At 45.9% G+C, this 20,565-nt stretch overlaps 1 protein-coding gene across 1 annotated transcript; it reads left to right on the top strand.

Moving 5' to 3' along the window:
* The first annotated feature begins 10,187 nt into the window (after window positions 1-10,187).
* LOC132766395 (myogenesis-regulating glycosidase-like) lies at window positions 10,188-12,827 on the top strand. The gene has a single exon (XM_060760789.2). The coding sequence runs from the start codon at window positions 10,525-10,527 to the stop codon at window positions 12,601-12,603; it is 2,079 nt and encodes a 692-aa protein (XP_060616772.2). The 5' UTR covers window positions 10,188-10,524; the 3' UTR covers window positions 12,604-12,827.
* Window positions 12,828-20,565: the final 7,738 nt, after the last annotated feature.

Here is a 20,565-nt window from a genome sequence, read left to right as displayed (position 1 = left end):
CCTCCTGAGTCATGACCTCTTTTCCTGGTGTTGTGGGGAACCACAAAAGTAGGTCATGCCTTGGCTGGTATACCGCACACCTGAAGCAAAGGAGAGCTGGGTTCTCCTGACCTCCTGAGTCATGACCTCCTTTCCTGGTGTTGTGGGGAACCACAAAAGTAGGTCATGCTTTGGCTGGTATAGCGCACACCTGAAGCAAAGGAGAGCTGGGTTCTCCTGACCTCCTGAGTCATGACCTCCTTTCCTGGTGTTGTGGGGAACCACAAAAGTAGGTCATGCCTTGGCTGGTATACCGCACACCTGAAGCAAAGGAGAGCTGGGTTCTCCTGACCTCCTGAGTCATGACCTCCTTTCCTGGTGTTGTGGGGAACCACAAAAGTAGGTTATGCCTTGGCTGGTATACCGCACACCTGAAGCAAAGGAGAGCTGGGTTCTCCTGACCTCCTGAGTCATGACCTCCTTTCCTGGTGTTGTGGGGAACCACGAAAGTAGGTCATGCCTTGGCTGGTATACCGCACACCTGAAGCAAAGGAGAGCTGGGTTCTCCTGACCTCCTGAGTCATGACCTCCTTTCTTGGTGTTGTGGGGAACCACAAAAGTAGGTCATGCCTTGGCTGGTATACCGCACACCTGAAGCAAAGGAGAGCTGGGTTCTCCTGACCTCCTGAGTCATGACCTCCTTTCCTGGTGTTGTGGGGAACCACAAAAGTAGGTCATGCCTTGGCTGGTATATCGCACACCTGAAGCAAAGGAGAGCTGGGTTCTCCTGACCTCCTGAGTCATGACCTCCTTTCCTGGTGTTGTGGGGAACCACAAAAGTAGGTCATGCCTTGGCTGGTATATCGCACACCTGAAGCAAAGGAGAGCTGGGTTCTCCTGACCTCCTGAGTCATGACCTCCTTTCTTGGTGTTGTGGGGAACCACAAAAGTAGGTCATGCCTTGGCTGGTATATCGCACACCTGAAGCAAAGGAGAGCTGGGTTCTCCTGACCTCCTGAGTCATGACCTCCTTTCTTGGTGTTGTGGGGAACCACAAAAGTAGGTCATGCCTTGGCTGGTATACCGCACACCTGAAGCAAAGGAGAGCTGGGTTCTCCTGACCTCCTGAGTCATGACCTCCTTTCCTGGTGTTGTGGGGAACCACAAAAGTAGGTCATGCCTTGGCTGGTATACCGCACACCTGAAGCAAAGGAGAGCTGGGTTCTCCTGACCTCCTGAGTCATGACCTCCTTTCTTGGTGTTGTGGGGAACCACAAAAGTAGGTCATGCCTTGGCTGGTATACCGCACACCTGAAGCAAAGGAGAGCTGGGTTCTCCTGACCTCCTGAGTCATGACCTCCTTTCCTGGTGTTGTGGGGAACCACAAAAGTAGGTCATGCCTTGGCTGGTATACCGCACACCTGAAGCAAAGGAGAGCTGGGTTCTCCTGACCTCCTGAGTCATGACCTCCTTTCTTGGTGTTGTGGGGAACCACAAAAGTAGGTCATGCCTTGGCTGGTATACCGCACACCTGAGAGCTAACCAGGATGGAGGGTCTCCAGGAAAGGAGGAATGACATCCAGCTACTGCAGGAGCCCCTTGAGGGTGGCGATCTTCTCAGCAGAGAGCCAGAAGGCCGCCTCATCCTCGCAGACCATGACCTGCTCGAAGCTGGTCTCGGGGCTCTCTTCCAGCACCTCAAAGCAGAGCATGATGTGCCGCATATAGAATCATAGAATCATAGAATCAAAGAGTTGGAAGAGACCTCATGGGCCATCCAGTCCAACCCCATTCTGCCAAGAAGCAGGAATGTTGCATTCAAATCACCCCTGACAAATGGCCATCCAGCCTCTGCTTAAAAGCTTCCAAAGAAGGAGCCTCCACCACACTCCGGGGCAGAGAGTTCCACTGCTGAACGGCTCTCACAGTCAGGAAGTTCTTCCTAATGTTCAGATGGAATCTCCTCTCTTGTACTTTGAAGCCATTGTTCCCTTGCGTCCTAGTCTCCAAGGAAGCAGAAAGGAAGCTTGCTCCCTCCTTCCTGTGATGTCCCCTCACATATTTATACATGGCTATCATATCTCCTCTCAGCCTTCTCTTCTTCAGGCTAAACATGCCCGGTTCATTAAGCCGCTCCTCATAGGGCTTGTTCTCCAGACCCTTGACCATTTGAGTCGCCCTCCTCTGGACACATTCCAGCTTGTCAATATCTTTCTTGAATTGTGGTGCCCAGGATTGGACACAGTATTCCAGATGTGGTCTAACCAAAGCAGAATAGAGGGGTAGCATGACTTCCTTAGATCTAGACACTAGGCTCCTATTGATGCAGGCCAAAATCCCATTGGCTTTTTTTGCCGCCACATCACATTCCTGGCTCATGTTTAACTTGTTGTCCACGAGGACTCCAAGATCTTTTTCACACGTACTGCTCTCGAGCCAGGCATCCCCCATTCTGTATCTTTGCATTTCATTTTTTCTGCCAAAGTGGAGTATCTTGCATTTGTCACTGTTGAACTTCATTTTGTTAGTTTTGGCCCATCTCTCTAATCTGTCAAGATCGTTTTGAATTCTGCTCCTGTCCTCTGGACTATTGGCTATCCCTTCCAATTTGGTGTCATCTGCAAACGTGATAATCCTGCCTTCTAGCCCTTCATCTAAGTCGTTAATAAAGATGTTGAACAGGACCGGGCCCGGGGGGAACCCTGCGGCACTCCACTTGTCACTTCTTTCCAAGATGAAGAGGAATTGCAGAATTATGGCCCGATTATGGCCTTAATCACTATATTTGAGGTTTTCGTTATTTCACTTCTGCACTTTATGGGGACTGATACTGTATACAGCCGCTATTCTCGTAGTTTGCTGGGTTTTATAGTATTTTAAAATTATTTGGGGTCTTATTGCAGTTGTAAGTATAATTGGGTCAATTTTATTGTTATTAATTTATGCTTTTCTGTATTTGTTGTATTTGTATACTCTTTAACTTGTGAGTGCTTTGTGTATTGTTGCACTATTGCGCCAACCCTAGTCCCTTTGGGGAGATGGCGGTGGCATACAAATAAAGCTTTGTTATTATTATAGTTATGGAGTGTATGCATATTTCTTTTGCAGACTGTACTATTGTTCCCTGCTGCAGCACAATAATAATAATAATAATAATAATAATAATAATAATAATAATAATAATTTATTAGGTTCCTGTGGGTTGTTTCGGGCTATAGGGCCATGTTCTAGAGGCATTTCTCCTGACGTTTCGCCTGCATCTATGGCAAGCATCCTCAGAGGTAGTGAGGTCTGTTGGAAATAGGAAAATGGGTTTATATATCTGTGGAATGACCAGGGTGGGACAAAGGACTCTTGTCTGCTGGAGCTAGGTGTGAATGTTCAGCTGACCACCTTCATTAGCATTTGAAGGCCTGCCTGAGCCTGGGAAAATGTTCTGTTGAGAGGTGTTAAGATGTGCCTGGTTGTTTCCTCTCTGCTGTATCCCATGCAGCTGTGGACAAGTCTACAGAGGGACCACCAAACGCAGAAATGCCCAAACACGAATCAAGGAACGTGAAAGGCACTGCAGACTCCTTCAACCAGAGAAGTCAGCCAGAGCAGAGCACCTGATGAACCAGCCTGGACACAGCAGATTATTTGAGAACACAGAAATGCTGGACCACACCAAGAACCACCACGTCAGGGTACACAGAGAAGCCATTGAAATCCACAAGAAGCATGTGGACAATGTCAACAGAAAGGAGGAGACCATGAAAATGAACAAAATCTGGATACCAGTATTAAAAAACTCTAAAATTACAACAGCAAAACAGCAGAGAGGAAACAACCAGGCACATCTTAACACCTCTCAACACAACACCTCTCAACAGAACATTTTCCCAGGCTCAGGCAGGCCTTCAAATGCTAATGATGGTGGTCAGCTGAAACATTCACACGTAGCTCCAGCAGAGAAGAGCTCTTTGCCCCACCCCAGCCATTCCACAGATATATAAACCCATTGTCCTAATTCCAACAGACCTCACTACCTCTGAGGATGCTTGCCATAGATGCAGGCGAAACGTCAGGAGAAATGCCTCTAGAACATGGCTCTATAGCCCGAAAAAACCCACAAGAACCTAGTGATTCCAGCCATGAAAGCCTTCGACAATAATAATTTATTTGTACCCCGCTACCATCTCCCCATGGGATTCGATGCGGCTTACATGAGGCCAAGCCCGAAATCCATCAAACAACATCCATAACACAACATTAATAAACAATAAAATACAAAAAATATAAATCACATAATGAAAACCACAATCAATAATGACATATTAAAAATGGCCAGGCCAAATGTAATAGATTAAAATTGAAAATATGCTGGCGTGAACAGGTAAAATGTAACTGGGATAGGATTTTTCAGAGAGAAACGAGGGAACGTTTCTCTGTGATGTGGCGGCAAAAAAAGGCCAATGGGATTTTGGCCTGCATCAATAGGAGCCTAGTGTCTAGGTCCAGGGAAGTCATGCTACCCCTCTATTCTGTTTTGGTTAGACCACATCTGGAATATTGTGTCCAGTTCTGGGCACCACAATTCAAGAGAGATATTGACAAGCTGGAATGTGTCCAGAGGAGAGCGACTAAAATGATAAAAGGTCTGGAGAACAAGACCTATGAGGAGCGGCTTAAGGAGCTGGGCATGTTTAGCCTGAAGAAGAGAAGGCTGAGAGAGGGGATATGATAGCCATGTATAAATATGTGAGAGGAAGCCACAGGGAGGAGGAGGGAGCAAGCTTCCTTTCTGCTTCCTTGGAGACTAGGACGCAAGGGAACAATGGCTTCAAACTACAAGAGAGGAGATTCCATCTGAACATGAGGAAGAACTTCCTGACTGTGAGAGCCGTTCAGCAGTGGAACTCTCTGCCCCGGAGTGTGGTGGAGGCTCCTTCTTTGGAGGCTTTTAAACAGAGGCTGGATGGCCATCTGTCAGGGGTGATTTGAATGCAATATTCCTGCTTCTTGGCAGAATGGGGTTGGACTGGATGGCCCAGGAGGTCTCTTCCAACTCTTGGATTCTATGATTCTATGAACATGATCCACCCTAAGTCAGTATTAAAGTGCATTATGAGGGCATATTGCTGAGAGATTCTCCTTATTCTGGGAAGGCACACTGGAACAACCACGTTTTCAGGCTCCTCCTAAAGACTGCCAACGTTGGGGCATGTCTAATGTCCCTGGGAAGTGAATTCCAGAGTCGAGGGGCCACCACCGAGAAGGTCCTCTCCCTCATCCCAACCAATCATGCCTGTGATGGAGGTGGGAGCACGAGCAGGGCCTCTCCAGATGATCGACGAGGTTGTGTGGGTTCATACATAGAAATGTGGTCACGGAGGTAGGCAGGTCCCAAACCATTCAGGGCTTTGTAGGTAAGCACCAGATAATAATAATAATAATAATAATAATAATAATAATAATATCTTCCAGTTGCTTCTCGTCAATCCTGCTGTTGCCTGGGATTGCAACATCGACGATCCATACTTTGTTTTTTGCCATGACTGAGGCAACAGTAGAGTTGACAAAAACCAACTGGAAAAGCTGACACAATATGAGGATGTAAAAAGATTGAACTGCAAAGACTCTGGCACAAGCCAGTCAAGGTGGTCCCCAGTGGTGACAGGCACACTGGGTGCAGGGCTTCAAGACCTTGGCCTGCACTTAAAAACAATCAGTACTGACCAGGTCACCACCTGTCACCTGCAAAAGGCCACCTGACTCGGATCTGCACGTATTATTCACTGATACATTACACAGTCCTAGACACTTGGGAAGTGTCTGTCTGATGTGTGATCCAATACAACAGCCAGCAGAGTGACCTTGTTCGCTACGGACTCATCTTGTGGGTCGTTGTAGGGTTTTTCAGGCTATATGGCCATGTTCTAGAGGCATATAGCCCCAAAAAACGTACAACGACCCAGTGATTCCGGCCATGAAAGCCTTCGGCATTTCATCTTGTGTTTCAAATAATATATTATTTGAAACGCAGCAAGATGAGTCAACAGCATGCAGTTTGTTTACAACATTTATACGCCACCCTTCTCACCCCGAAGGGACTCGGAGCAGCTTTATATAGAGAGAGAGAGACAGAGAGAGAGCCGCTCTGAGTCCCTTCGGGGTGAGAAGGGTGGCGTATAAATGTCGTATACAAATACTGCTCTCGAGCAAGGGTCCTGACCTCAAATGTTGTATCCTTGGTCACTGGTGGGATCCTGAAACATCTGGCACCAGTAAAAGTGTTCTGAACATCACTCAGTGGCTCATTTATTTATTTATTTTAGAATCATAGAATCCAAGAGTTGGAAGAGACCTCCTGGGCCATCCAGTCCAACCCCATTCTGCCAAGAAGCAGGAATATTGCATTCAAAGCACCCCTGACAGATGGCCATCCAGCCCTGTTTCAAAGCTTCCAAAGAAGGAGCCTCCACCACACTCCGGGGCAGAGAGTTCCACTGCTGAACGGCTCTCACAGTCATAGAATCATAGAATCAAAGAGTTGGAAGAGACCTCATGGGCCATCCAGTCCAACCCCATTCTGCCAAGAAGCAGGAATATTGCATTCAAATCACCCCTGACAAATGGCCATCCAGCCTCTGCTTAAAAGCTTCCAAAGAAGGAGCCTCCACCACACTCCGGGGCAGAGAGTTCCACTGCTGAACGGCTCTCACAGTCAGGAAGTTCTTCCTCATTTTCAGATGGAATCTCCTCTCTTGTAGTTTGAAGCCATTGCTCCATTGTGTCCTAGTCTCCAGGGAAGCAGAAAACAAGCTTGCTCCCTCCTCCTCCCTGTGGCTTCCTCTCACATATTTATACATGGCTATCATATCTCCTCTCAGCCTTCTCTTCTTCAGGCTAAACATACCCAGTTCCTTAAGCCGCTCCTCATAGGGCTTGTTCTCCAGACCCTTGATCATTTTAGTTGCTCTCCTCTGGACACATTCCAGCTTGTCAATATCTCTCTTGAATTGTGGTGCCCAGAATTGGACACAATATTCCAGGTGTGGTCTAACCAAAGCAGAATAGAGGTGCGGTAGCATGACCTCCTTAGATCTAGACCAGGGGTCCTCAAACTTTTTACACAGAGGGCCAGGTCACAGTTCCTCAAACTTTTGGAGGGCCGGATTATAATTTAAAAAAAAACATGAATGAATTCATATGTACATTGCACATATCTTATTTGTAGTGCAAAAACCACTTAAAAACAATTATTAACTTAATTTTACTCCGCTAGCATCTCCCGAAGGACTCGATGCGGCTTACACAGGCCAAGGCCTCAATAACACAACAGCATAACAAACATGTAACTTAAAACAAATCAAACATTAAAACAATAGAAGTAAACAATAAAAACAATACACCATAACACAATAAAACAATACAATAATTAAAATGAAGAACAATTTAAACAAATATAAACTTGTATTGTCGAAGGCTTTCATGGCCGGAATCACTCAGTTCTTGTGGGTTTTTTCGGGCTATATGGCCATGTTCTAGAGGCATTTCTCCTGACGTTTTGCCTGCATCTATGGCAAGCTTCCTCAGAGGTGAGGTCTGCTGGAGCTGGGAAAAAAGGGGTTTATATATCTGTGGAATGACCAGGGTGAGACAAAAGGCTTTTGTAAGTTGGGCTGGGTGTGGATCTTTCCACTGACCACCTTGATTAGCATACAATGGGCTGACTGTGCCTGGAGCAAACTCTTAATGAAAGGGGATTAGATGTCCCTGCCTGTTTTTCTCTCTGCTGTTTTAATTTTAGAATTTTTTAATACTGGTAGCCAGACTTTGTTCATTTTCATGGTTTCTTCCTTTCTGTTGAAATTGTCCACATGTTTGTGGATTTCAATGGCTTCTCTGTGTAGTCTGACATGGTGGTTGTTGGTGTGGTCCAGCGTTTCTGTGTTCTCAAATAATCTGCTGTGCCCAGGCTGGTTCATCAGGTGCTCTGCTATGGCTGATTTCTCTGGTTGAAGGAGTCTGCAGTGCCTTTCATGTTCCTGGATTCTTGTTTGGGCATTTCTGCGTTTGGTGGTCCCTATGTAGACTTGTCCACAGCTGCATGGTATACAATGGTAGACTCCTGCAGAGGTGAGAGGATCCCTCTTGTCCTTTGCTGAACGTAGCATTTGTTGGATTTTCTTGGTGGGTCTGTAGATTGTTTGTATGTTGTGTTTCCTCATCAGCTTCCCTCTGCAGTCAGTGGTTCCCTTGATGTATGGCAGGAACACTTTTCCTCTGGGTGGATCTTCATCTTTACTCTTGTGGCTTGTTCTTGGTCTTGCAGCTCTTCTGATGTCTGAGGTGGAGTATCCATTGGCCTGTAGAGCCCAGTTTAGGTGGTTCAGTTCATCTTGGAGGAGGTGGGGTTCGCAGATTCTTTTTGCATGGTCTGCCAAGGCTTTAATGGGGCTTCTTTTTTGACTTGGGTGATGGTTGGAGTTTTTATGTAGATATCTATTTGTGTGTGTGGGTTTTCTGTAAACGGTGTGACCCAATTGTTGATCTGGTTTGCGGATGACTAGGACCCCACCTCCTCCAAGATGAACTGAACCACCTCAACTGGGCTCTACAGGCCAATGGATACTCCACCTCAGACATCAGAAGAGCTGCAAGACCAAGAACAAGCCACAAGAGTAAAGATGAAGATCCACCCAGAGGAAAAGTGTTCCTGCCATACATCAAGGGAACCACTGACTGCAGAGGGAAGCTGATGAGGAAACACAACATACAAACCATCTACAGACCCACCAAGAAAATCCAACAAATGCTACGTTCAGCAAAGGACAAGAGGGATCCTCTCACCTCTGCAGGAGTCTACCATTGTATACCATGCAGCTGTGGACAAGTCTACATAGGGACCACCAAACGCAGAAATGCCCAAACACGAATCCAGGAACATGAAAGGCACTGCAGACTACTCCAACCGGAGAAGTCAGCCATAGCAGAGCACCTGATGAACCAACCTGGACACAGCATTTTATTTGAGAACACAGAAATGCTGGACCACTCTCACAACCACCATGTCAGACTACACAGAGAAGCCATTGAAATCCACAAGCATGTGGACAATTTCAACAGAAAGGAAGAAACCATAAAAATGAACAAAGTCTGGCTACCAGTATTAAAAAATCCTAAAATTTAAACAGCAGAGAGAAAAACAGGCAGGGACATCTAATCACCTTTCAAGAAGAGTTTGCTCCAGGCACAGTCAGCCCATTGTATGCTAATCAAGGTGGTCAGTTGAAAAGATTCACACCCAGCCCAACTTACAAAAGCCTTTTGTCTCACCCGGGTCATTCCACAGATATATAAACCCCTTTTTCCCAGCTCCAGCAGACCTCTGAAGATGCTTGCCATAGATGCAGGCGAAACGTCAGGAGAAATGCCTCTAGAACATGGCCATATAGCCCGAAAAAACCCACAAGAACTGAAATATAAACTTATTAGTATTTCAATTGGAAGTTTAGGCCTGGTTTTAGCTGATGAGATAGGATTGTTGTTGTTGTTGTATGCTTTCAAGTCGTTTCAGACTTAGGTTGATCCTGAGCGAGGGCCTGGTAAATGACATTGGAGGGCCGCATCCGGCCCCCGGGCCTTAGTTTGAGGACTTCCCTGGATCTAGACACTAGGCTCCTCTTGATGCAGGCCAAAATCCCATTGGCTTTTTTTGCCACCACATCACATTGTTGGCTCATGTTTAACTTGTTGTCCATGCGGACTCGGTATTTATATACCGCTTTTCTCAGCCCTCAGGCGACTTTTAGACTTCTGCACAAATATTGTGCAGTATTTACAGGGGACCCTGGAGAAGATGCTTCAGCTATACTTCCTAAAAAGGAAAAATCAGCCTGTTTAGTAAATCTTGCAATTGCTGATCTGTTTTCAGTAAATGCTTGGTTTCATACTTACCTTATATACATATATAAGGGGTTGGACTGGATGGCCCATGAGGTCTCTTCCAACCCCTTGATTCTATGATTCTATATATATCTGGGGTCATATAAAAATTGGGCCGAAAGTTGGAAAGTTTAAGAAGCCCATAAAGAGCCCTGAGATGGGAAAAGGTCTTGCCAGCAGAGAGCGCTCCTGCATTATGGAATGCATTAAGAACACAATTTTTGGGAAAGCTTTCCCTTTCACCTATTTATTTCTGCTCTCCACCTCACTTCCTCTCTCTTTCCCTGGGGCCTGTCTCCTTTCCTCCTGTCCCATTGGCCCTTGGCTGGTGCTGGGATCCTGGCCAGATCTCTTTGCCTGGAGACTGGCTTCCAAAACAAGGTCCCTGGATCAGCTGAGCAGAGCAGACCTGCAGCTTGCAAGACCTAGATTTTGACAGCTGTCTCTATCGAGAGAGACTTCTACGGAGCAGCTAAGCTTGGGCAAGGTCTGTGTCACTGTCCTCTGGTGCAATAGTCTTCTCCCCTTGGATATCCAGAATTTCCAGAGAGCTTAGCAAACAGATGGTGTTTTTGAAGGTCCTCTTGATAAGAGCCACACAGAAGACCTGCTGAGATGCAGAAGCAGCATGGAGAAGCTTTTCCACAGCAGAGGAAGGAAGAGAAGAGCTCCAGATGGAAACCCAGCTCTTCGGAGCCATCCTCCCAACAGTTTCAATTTGGTGTAGGGACATTATTGGTTGTGGGGCTCCTCTTTGGGGTCTTTGCGGCTGCATGGCGTGGTTGCAAGGTTGCTCTGAAGAAGACGGAAAGGTTGAAGAAGGGGCAGCTGGACTTAATGCAGGATGGGTTTTCCCTCAAAAGCCAGAATGGAGAGGAGGTGGTCTTCAGGCAGATCTTCCAGTCGGGCCACCTGGACCTGGAGTCTTGCTCTGAGGAAGGCGACATTGTGACCTGTTCTGGGATGGACCCATGGAAGAGCCGTTTCGCCATCCAGATGGTCAGGCCTGAGGAAACAATGGCCTGTTACCATGTCACTTGGAAGGAGATGGTAGCAGATTCAACAGTGGAACACAAGATGTTCTGGGAAGATGCCCACTGGTATGGCGGCCATGAGATGAGCATCCAACACTGGCCCATTTGGCTACCAGCTGATCAAGAACCCATGCCCTTTGTGACCAGCGATGTCTATTCTTTCCGGAACAGCTTTGGAGGCATCCTGGAGAGGTACTGGCTCTCCTCCAAAGCGGTGGCCATTAAGATTAATGACTCTGTGCCCTTCCATCTTGGGTTCAATGCCACCGAAAGGTCCCTGACCTTCCAAGCCAGGTATAAAGACTCTCCCTACAAGCCCCCATTGGGACGGTCGCCCTTCCTAGTACTGAGTTACCACATCTGCTTAGGTTCGGATCTTACTTCGGTCCACAAATACATGGCACAAAGCTATTTCAGAAAGCCCTCAGAGGTGCCTTCAGAAAAGATGTTCAGGCTTCCAGTCTGGTCAACATGGGCCTTGTACAAAAAAGAAGTGGACCAGGATAAAATTCTGGAATTTGCCCAAACGATACAAAAGTATGGTTTCGGATATAGCCACCTCGAGATAGATGACATGTACACGCAGCATTATGGAGACTTTGAGTTTGATCCTGCAAAGTTTCCTCGTGTAACAGAAATGTTTGAAAAACTTAAGAGGGATGGGTTTAGTGTTACGGTCTGGATCCATCCCTTTGTGCACAAGGATTCCCCAAACTTTGAGAAAGGGATGGAGAAAGAGCTTTTCGTCACAGAGGCAATGGGGAGCTCTCCTGCCATGGTGGAGTGGTGGAACGGCATTGGCGCCGTATTAGATGTCACCAATCCTTCAGCTAGAGATTGGCTTCAGAGCCAGTTGGGGCAGCTTCGCTCCAAGTATGGCATATCGTCCTTCAAATTTGATGCTGGCGAAACCTGTTACCTTCCTGACCAGTTCAGAACCTTCCAGCCATTATTTGACCCCAGCCTTTGGTCTAGACTTTATGCCGAAATGGCTATTCCTTTTTATGAGATGTCAGAAGTCCGCGTTGGCTACCAATCTCAGCATGTTCCTTGCTTCGTCCGTGTTATTGATCGAGACTCCATTTGGGGTTATGAACTTGGACTGAAGTCCTTAATACCTACAGTCTTGACTCTGGGCCTTTTGGGATACCCTTTCGTACTTCCGGATATGATCGGTGGGAATTTTCTTCCCAACAAGACAGACGGCGCAGTGGACATCCCAGACCGGGAGCTGTACATACGTTGGCTGGAGCTCTCGGCCTTCATGCCCTCCATGCAGTTCTCCATTCCTCCCTGGCTTTACGATCAAGAGGTCATCAACATTGCTCTCAAGTTCACCAAGCTCCATGAGTCTCTGGTGGCACCGCTCTTGCTGGAATTGGCCGCAGAGGTAAGAGACACCGGAGACCCCATCATCCGTCCCATCTGGTGGATCTCACCCAACAACGAGTTGACCCACAAAATAGACTCCCAGTTCCTCATTGGGGACACCTTGATGGTGGCCCCCGTTTTGGAGAAGGGCAAGCAAGAGCGGGACATCTACATCCCGGCCGGCAAATGGCGCAGCTACAAAGGAGAGCTCTTAGACAAGACACCCATGTTGGTCACGGACTACCCTGTTGACTTGGATGAAGTGGCCTACTTCTTTCAAGTTTCTTGAGTTGCTTCCAGAGCCATGTAAAATACTTTAGTTAAAAAATACATCAGCTATTAAAACATAACAAAGTTGTCTCCTAATTGTTGTGACTCAGCTGGAACCACAGACACAGACTGATAGTGTTGTGACTCAGATGGGGTCTCAGAGTGACTCTGACGAGGATGATGGGATTCAGGTTCACAATCAGGTTCAAAATGTTCCTGTTGTAGACAATGAGGAACAGGGTGTGCAAGTTCAGTATCTCAAATTCAGTTTCCCAAAAAAGCCAATGGGATTTTGGCCTGCATCAATAGGAGCCTAGTGTCTAGATCTAGGGAAGTAATGCTCCCCATGCTCTATTCCGCCTTGGTTAGACCACACCTGGAATATTGTGTCCAATTCTGGGCACCACAATTCAAGAAAGATATTGACAAGCTGGAATGTGTCCAGAGGAGGGTGACTAAAATGATCAAGGGTCTGGAGAACAAGCCCTATGAGGAGCGGCTTAAGGAGCTGGGCATGTTTAGGCTGAGAGGAGATATGATAGCCATGTATAAATATGTGAGAGGAAGCCACAGGGAGGAGGGAGCAAGCTTATTTTCTGCTTCCTTGGAGACTAGGACGCGGAACAATGGCTTCAAACTACAAGAGAGGAGATTCCACCTGAACATGAGGAAGAACTTCCTGACTGTGAGAGCCGTTCAGCAGTGGAACTCTCTGCCCCGGAGTGTGGTGGAGGCTCCTTCTTTGGAAGCTTTTAAACAGAGGCTGGATGGCCATCTGTCAGGGATGATTTGAATGCAATATTCCTGCTTCCTGGCAGAATGGGCTTGGACTGGATGGCCCAGGAGGTCTCTTCCAACTCTTTGATTCTATGGTTCTATGATTCCTACAGAAGGGAATTATGTTTTTGAGACTGAAACTAGCCAGGTGCAGATGGACTCAGAAAAGGAGGCCTGATAGCAAGCAGGAAGGCAACCAGGCTGACACCAACGAGCAGCCTGACCTTGACGAAACAGGAATCTTAGATCGGGCTGACGGTTTGGAACTCAGAGTTCAAAGGAGTGTGAGAATAGCCAACAAGAAGGAGGTCAGAGGCCAAAGGAATACTTTCATGTATTACAAAGAGTATTAAGCAGTGTGTTTGAAAACAAACCTTTGTCAGAGCAACTTCTCACTCAACCAAGCAGCTTGTTCTCATTTACCTGGATTATCTTATAGTTCTTGTGTCCATGGTCTTGGGATTTTGTCATATTCTCATGGGACTTTGTTTCATTGGTGCCTCTTGGAATCCTGCTTTACTGTGCTATGTTTTATTGACCTTTGGAACATTGCTTGTTTTTATAAACTTTTCATCTTTTACTTTTTAATAAACTACAAAGACTTCAATCTGTGTGCAGTTTTGGTGATTTCAGCAAGGTGAATCTATTCTGAGGTGCGACACTAATCCAGTATGGCTGGTTTTTAAAGTATCGATTGAAGGCAGTTTATCATTTTGGAACAAATCCCACACTCGGCAGATATCATAACCTTTCGGTCATGTTACTGAAGCAACAAATGGAGATATGGTTGGGTAGTGGGTATGAGTAAATCAAATGGCAGGAACCATAAGATGCAATTGGGATGCCATAAAGGTTAATTGCCCCCGGCCTTTCCATTCACTGGAAATGGAAAGATCCATGTGATTTATGATCCTGGGTTAAAGGAAGCCCTACACTTGCTCCAACAGAGTACACAGAGACTTGAGAGTGTGAAGAGAAGGAAAGAGGAGCTTTTGGAAAATGCTATATAGTACAAAGCACTTTGTCCAGTGTATATAGATTTAAAGGAAGCTTTTGAGGTCAAGAAATGCAACATCCTGCCCCTGCATCAAGATACTGAGCGTGCGATAGAAACCTACAGTTGGAAGAGACCTCCTGGGCCATCATCCAGTCCAACCCCATTCTGCCAAGAAGCAGGAAAATTGCATTCAAAGCACCCCTGACAGATGGCCATCCAGCCTCTGTTTAAAAGCTTCCAAAGAAGGAGCCTCCACCACACTCCGGGGCAGAGAGTTCCACTGCTGAACAGCTCTCACACTCAGGAAGTTCTTCCTAATGTTTAGGTGGAATCTCTTTTCCTGTAGTTTGAAGCCATTGTTCCATTGGGTCCTAGTCTCCAGGGCAGCAGAAAGGAAGCTTGCTCCCTCCTCCCTCTCCTCTCACCTCTTGATCCCTGGTCCTCTTCATGTCTCCTCTCAGTCTTCTCTTCTGCAGGCTAAATGTGCCCAGCTCTTGAAGCCGTTCCTCATAGGGCTTGTTCTCCAGACCCTTTTATTTATTTATTTATTTACTGCATTTGTATACTGCCTTTCTCAGCCAGAGGCGACTCAATCATTTGACTCGCCCTCCTCTGGACACATTCCCACTTGTCAACATCTCCCTGCACCTGGAGCTGAATTGCCAAATGGGATTTACCCAATGATCCACAGAGTGATGGCCATATTTAAGATAGGAATTTAGCCCATGGTTTTCTGAGGTTCTCAGTTTTAACATTTGGATCCTCTGTTTAGAAAAGGAAGGAGCCTTAAGACTGGTCATGGACAAGGAGGTCGGTGGGATTTCTGTTAGTAGCATCGGCTGCACAACAAGGCAAGGAACACGATCATCACAGTCACCTTTAGGCTATAGCCATGTATAAATATGTGAGAGGAAGCCACAGGGAGGAGGAGGGAGCAAGCTTGTTTTCTGCTTCCTTGGAGACTAGGACGCAAAGGAACAATGGCTTCAAACTACAAGAGAGGAGATTCCATCTGAACACAAGGAAGAACTTCCTGACTGTGAGAGCCGTTCAGCAGTGGAACTCTCCGCCCCAGAGGGAGTGTGGTGGAGGCTCCTTCTTTGGAAGCTTTTAAACAGAGGCTGGATGGCCATCTGTCAGGGGTGATTTGAATGCAATATTCCTGCTTCTTGGCAGAATGGGGTTGGACTGGATGGCCCAGGAGGTCTCTTCCAACTCTTTGATTCTATGATTCTATAAACTACTTTATTTACAGCTATACACAGTAGCACATCGTAAAACTGCTTCCTCTCCTTCCAGTAGCTACGTCGCGAACACGCTGTTATCAGTACTAGTCCACACCTCCTGCATTCCAGAGTGACGTACGGCATATGACTCACAATGCTGCGTCCATTGCTTTATACACTTAGATTTATGACCTGTCTAGGAATGTCGTTCCTCCATGGTACAGTTAACTCTTTCCACAAAGGGATACTCTTGGCACATAGCATTGCATTTTAAACATACATACATACTTCGAAATCTACATTATACATTACAAACAGCTCCAACAATTTCTGGTTCTGGGTACAATTGAGGCATGAGCCTTCTATATGAGTAACCCTGGGGGGAACCCTTTTTCGTCTGCACAAAAGAGATCTTGTAGTATCGGCAATGTTTCTCTGTTGGCTATGTGGACTTTGAAAATACAGTATCTTCTCACAGAACCACAGCTGGTGCATAAAGGAACCCGACAACAGAGTTGTTTCCCGCAGTTCTGGAACTTCTGGAACCCCCTTTGCAGGTTTTTCTAATAGAGGTTGGATAGCATCTGTTTGAGACTGAATATGTTTCTGTATGTCAGAAAGGGGTCAGGCTGGATGATCCTTGAGGATCCTTCCCAACCCTAGTAGAATATGGACTGATTAGGAGTGTGGTGGGGTTTCCTTCTCAAGGTTTTTAAACAGACATCTTTCAAGAGAGTTAGAATAGGAAGAGAACTCATGGGCTATCATCCAGTCCAACCCCATTCTGCCAAGAAGCAGGAATATTGCATTCAAAGCACCCTTGACAGATGGCCATCCAGCCTCTGTTTAAAAGCTTCCAAAGAAGGAGCCTACACCACACTCCGGAGCAGAGAGTTCCACTGCTGAACGGCTCTCACAGTCAGGAAGTTCTTCCTCATGTTCAGATGGAATCTCCTTTCTTGTCGTTTGAAGCCATTGTTCCTTTGCGTCCTAGTCTCCAAGGAAGCAGAAAACAAGCTTGCTCCCTCCTCCCTGTGGCTTCCTCTCGCATATTTATACATGGCTATCATATCTCCTCTCAGCCTTCTCTTCTTCAGGCTAAACATATCCAGCTCCTTAAGCCGCTCCTCATAGGACTTGTTCTCCAGACTCTTGATCATTTTAGTCACCCCCCTCTGGACACATTCCAGCTTGTCAATAGCTCCCTTCAATTGTGGTGCCCAGAATTGGACACAATATTCCAGGTGTAGTCTAACCAAAGCAGAACAGAGCATGGGGAGCATGACTTCCCTAGATCTAGACACTATGCTCCTATTGATGCAGGCCAAAATCCCATCGGCTTTTTTTGCTGCCACATCACATTGTTGGCTCATGTTTAACTTGCTGTCCACGAGGATCTTTTTCACACTGCTCTCGAGCCAGGCATTGTCCCCCATTCTGTATCTTTGCATTTCGTTTTTCCTGCCAAAGTGGAGTATCTTGCATTTGTCACTGTTGAACTTCATTTTGTTTGTTTTGAAGTTCAACAGTGAGAAATGCAAGTTGATATTCCTGCATGGCAGAGATGGGGTTGGACTAGATGTCCCTTGGGTGCCTCTTCCAACTCTAGGATTCAGAATCTGGATGAGGTTTTAAAATAGAGATTGGATAGCCATCTGTCAGGGGGGCTTGGATTGTGCCTTCCTGCCTGCAGAAGGAGGTTGGACTGGATGGCCTTTGGGTGTCCCTTCTAAGATTTCTAGTGTATCCACAATTTAATTCTACTGCTTGTAATAAGTACAGCTGACCTTCTGCCAGGGACTTGCATTTCCATAAATGACCTTAGTGTGAGAAAATTTTGAAATCAATCATAGTCACCATAACAATGGCATTACAAGATGTGGGCACCCATTGTGTGATGATAACTAGCCTTGGGCAATCCATGGTTCTAAATGGTTCTAAAGTACTTACAAAACTAAAGTTCTGGTGGTGAAAATTTCAGAACTCTTAACAAAACTTTCAAAATTTAATTATTATTTCATTATTGGTGATTTTAATGACAGAACCAATTAGGAACTGCCATTTATTATGAAATTTTGAGAGTTTTGTTAGAGTTCTGAAATTTTCACCACCAGAACTTTAGTTTTGTAAGTCATAGAATCATAGAATCATAGAATCAAAGAGTTGGAAGAGACCTCATGGGCCATCCAGTCCAACCCCCTGCCAAGAAGCAGGAATATTGCATTCAAATCACCCCTGACAGATGGCCATCCAGCCTCTGCTTAAAAGCTTCCAAAGAAGGAGCCTCCACCACACTCCGGGGCAGAGAGTTCCACTGCTGAACGGCTCTCACAGTCAGGAAGTTCTTCCTAATGTTCAGATGGAATCTCCTCTCTTGTAGTTTGAAGCCATTGTTCCGCGTCCTAGTCTCCAAGGAAGCAGAAAACAAGCTTGCTCCCTCCTCCTCCCTGTGGCTTCCTCTCACATATTTATACATGTTCAACCTTTCGGAAGCCGCAACCCCTTAATACAGTTCCTCATGTTGTGCTGACCCCCAACCATAATTTTTTTTTTTGCTACTTCATAACTGTAATTTTCCTACTGTTATGAATCGTCATGAAAATATCTGATATGCAGGATGTATCTTCATTCAATGGACCAAATTTGGCACAAATACCCAATACACCCAAATTTGATTTCTGGTGGGGTTGAGGCAGATTGATTTTGTCATTTGGGAGTTGTAGTTGCTGGGATGTATAGTTAACCTACAGTCAAAGAGCATTCTGAACTCCGCCAATGAAGGAAACGAACCAAACTTGGCACACAGAACTCCCATGACCAACAATAAATACTGGAAGGGTTTGGTGGGCATTGACCTTAACTTTTGGAGTTGTAGTTCACCTACATCCAGAGAGCACTGTAGACTCAAACAATTATGGATCTGGATCAAACTTGGCACAATACTCCATATGCTCAAATGTGAGCACTGGTGGAGTTTGCGCAAAACAGACCTTGACATTTGGGAGTTGTAGTTGCTGGGATTTATAGTTCACCTTATAATTCCATTGTCCACCAACAATGGAATTGAACCAAACTTGGCACACAAAACTCCCATGTTTGGTTTGGTGGGCATTGACATTGAGTTTGGGAGTTGTAGTTCACCTCTATCCAGAGAGCACTATGCACTCCCAACAATGATGAATCTGGACCAAACCTTGGTACAAATACTCAATATGCCCAAATGTGAACACTGGTGGATTTTGGGGAAAATAAGCCTTGACGTTTGGGAGTTGTAGTTGCTGGGATTTATAGTTCACCTACAAAATACTGTGTTTCCTGATGGTCTGTGGTGACCCCTCTGACACCCCCTCGCAACCAGGTGTTTTGGACTTCAGCTCCCAGAAATCCCACCCAGCTTACTTTCTGTTGGGAATTGTGGGAGCTGAAGTCCAAAACACCTGGAGGAACACGGTTTGAGGAACTCTGATGTAGAGACATGTCCTGAATTGATATCCTCCCAGAAGAGGGAATTTCAGCAAGTGTTGCTTGGTCTAGAAGGAGAAGTCCACGTTGCATCTGGTACTAAAAGCATTCGTAGACTCATAGAGGTTGGGAAAAGGTCACAAGGGATGCCTGTCCAGTCCAGACCCAAGCAATGGCTTCCATGTCAGGATTATTGAAGGTATGCATGTATGTTTTTTCAATGTGTTTCTATATGATTAAGAATGGTGTTCATATGTATTCAAGATGGATTCTCTTATGTTCAATTGTGTGTTGGAATTGTTGTTGTAAGAGACCGAGAGGTACAGAGAGAAGAGACCTTGACAGAAGTTAGATAACGAGTTTCTCTGGCCGGGAAGAAATAGGGAGTATCCGGCTTACAGCCAGAGAGCCTGATAAGCAGATGTTCTGAAACTGTACTGAAGCTGTGCTTTGTAGTTCCTGATTGTGCCCACTTAGAAGTAGACGTGTATTGAGATGTACTTAGTAAACTTTATGTTATTTTTGAAACTGGAAGACTGCAGTGCCCTGATTTGTGTCTATGTCATCTAGTAACCTCATCCGCTGCGCATAGCACCCCGAATTTCACTCTGACATTCCATAATGAATTTGGGGTGGGCGGTTGCATTCTGAAAGCAATGAGAAGCTGGGTGGATCCCCTCTTTGGATACCCAGAAGATGAAGACCTTACCTGGATGTCCAACATTGAGAAACAGGTTGGATTCATCACCTGCCTCCTCTATGTCATTCCACATCCTTCTCAATGACTTGGATGATGGAAACTGTACCTCCTTCCTCTGCATTCAAACTTGATTTCTCTTTCTTATTTATAGAGTTACACGCTTGGTAGACGAAGGGTATGCTGTAGATGTAGTGTATCTTTGTTTCTGTACGGCCTTTGACAGTGCTCCTGCGAGGCAGATTAGGAATTGGTGGAACGGCCCAACTCAAAAGGTACTTCTGTCCAATGGCACGTCCTCTTCTTCCTGGAGAAAAGTGACTATTGGGGTGCTCCAAAGAGGCATCTTTTGGGGCCTTTCAGGGCTATCCAGGGTCTTATCAAGGACTTGGAATACCAGGCATGCCTCTCAAATTTGGGAAGGAAAACCAATATCAATTTCTGCTCTCCATTTGAGTTTCAGCAAACGACCCAAGAGGACCTCTTCCTGCAAAACCACAACTTCCCAATTTTCTAATTGACTTCCTGAAACAAAGCACAGAAAAATGTATCGCTTCCCTCCCAAGAAAGGAAAGTGAACATTTACATTTTTAATATTATTTTGCAAAACACATGTTGCAGTTTTTGCTTTGTTTCAAATTGTGACCAGACTGGTGGATGGCCACTTTCGAGTCCCTACAAGGAGGAAGGCAGGGTGTAAAGCAGTGGTTCTCAACCCTCCTAATGCCGGGACCCCTTAATGTAGTTCCTCATGTTGTGGTGACCCCCAACCATAACATTATTTTTGTTGCTACTTCACAACTGTAATTTTGGTACTGTTAT

This window comes from Anolis sagrei, chromosome 2 (assembly GCF_037176765.1).
Source record: "Anolis sagrei isolate rAnoSag1 chromosome 2, rAnoSag1.mat, whole genome shotgun sequence".
Lineage (NCBI taxonomy): Eukaryota > Metazoa > Chordata > Lepidosauria > Squamata > Dactyloidae > Anolis > Anolis sagrei.
Note: the sequence above shows the minus strand (reverse complement) of the source record. Positions and strands in the feature narration are given on the sequence as shown.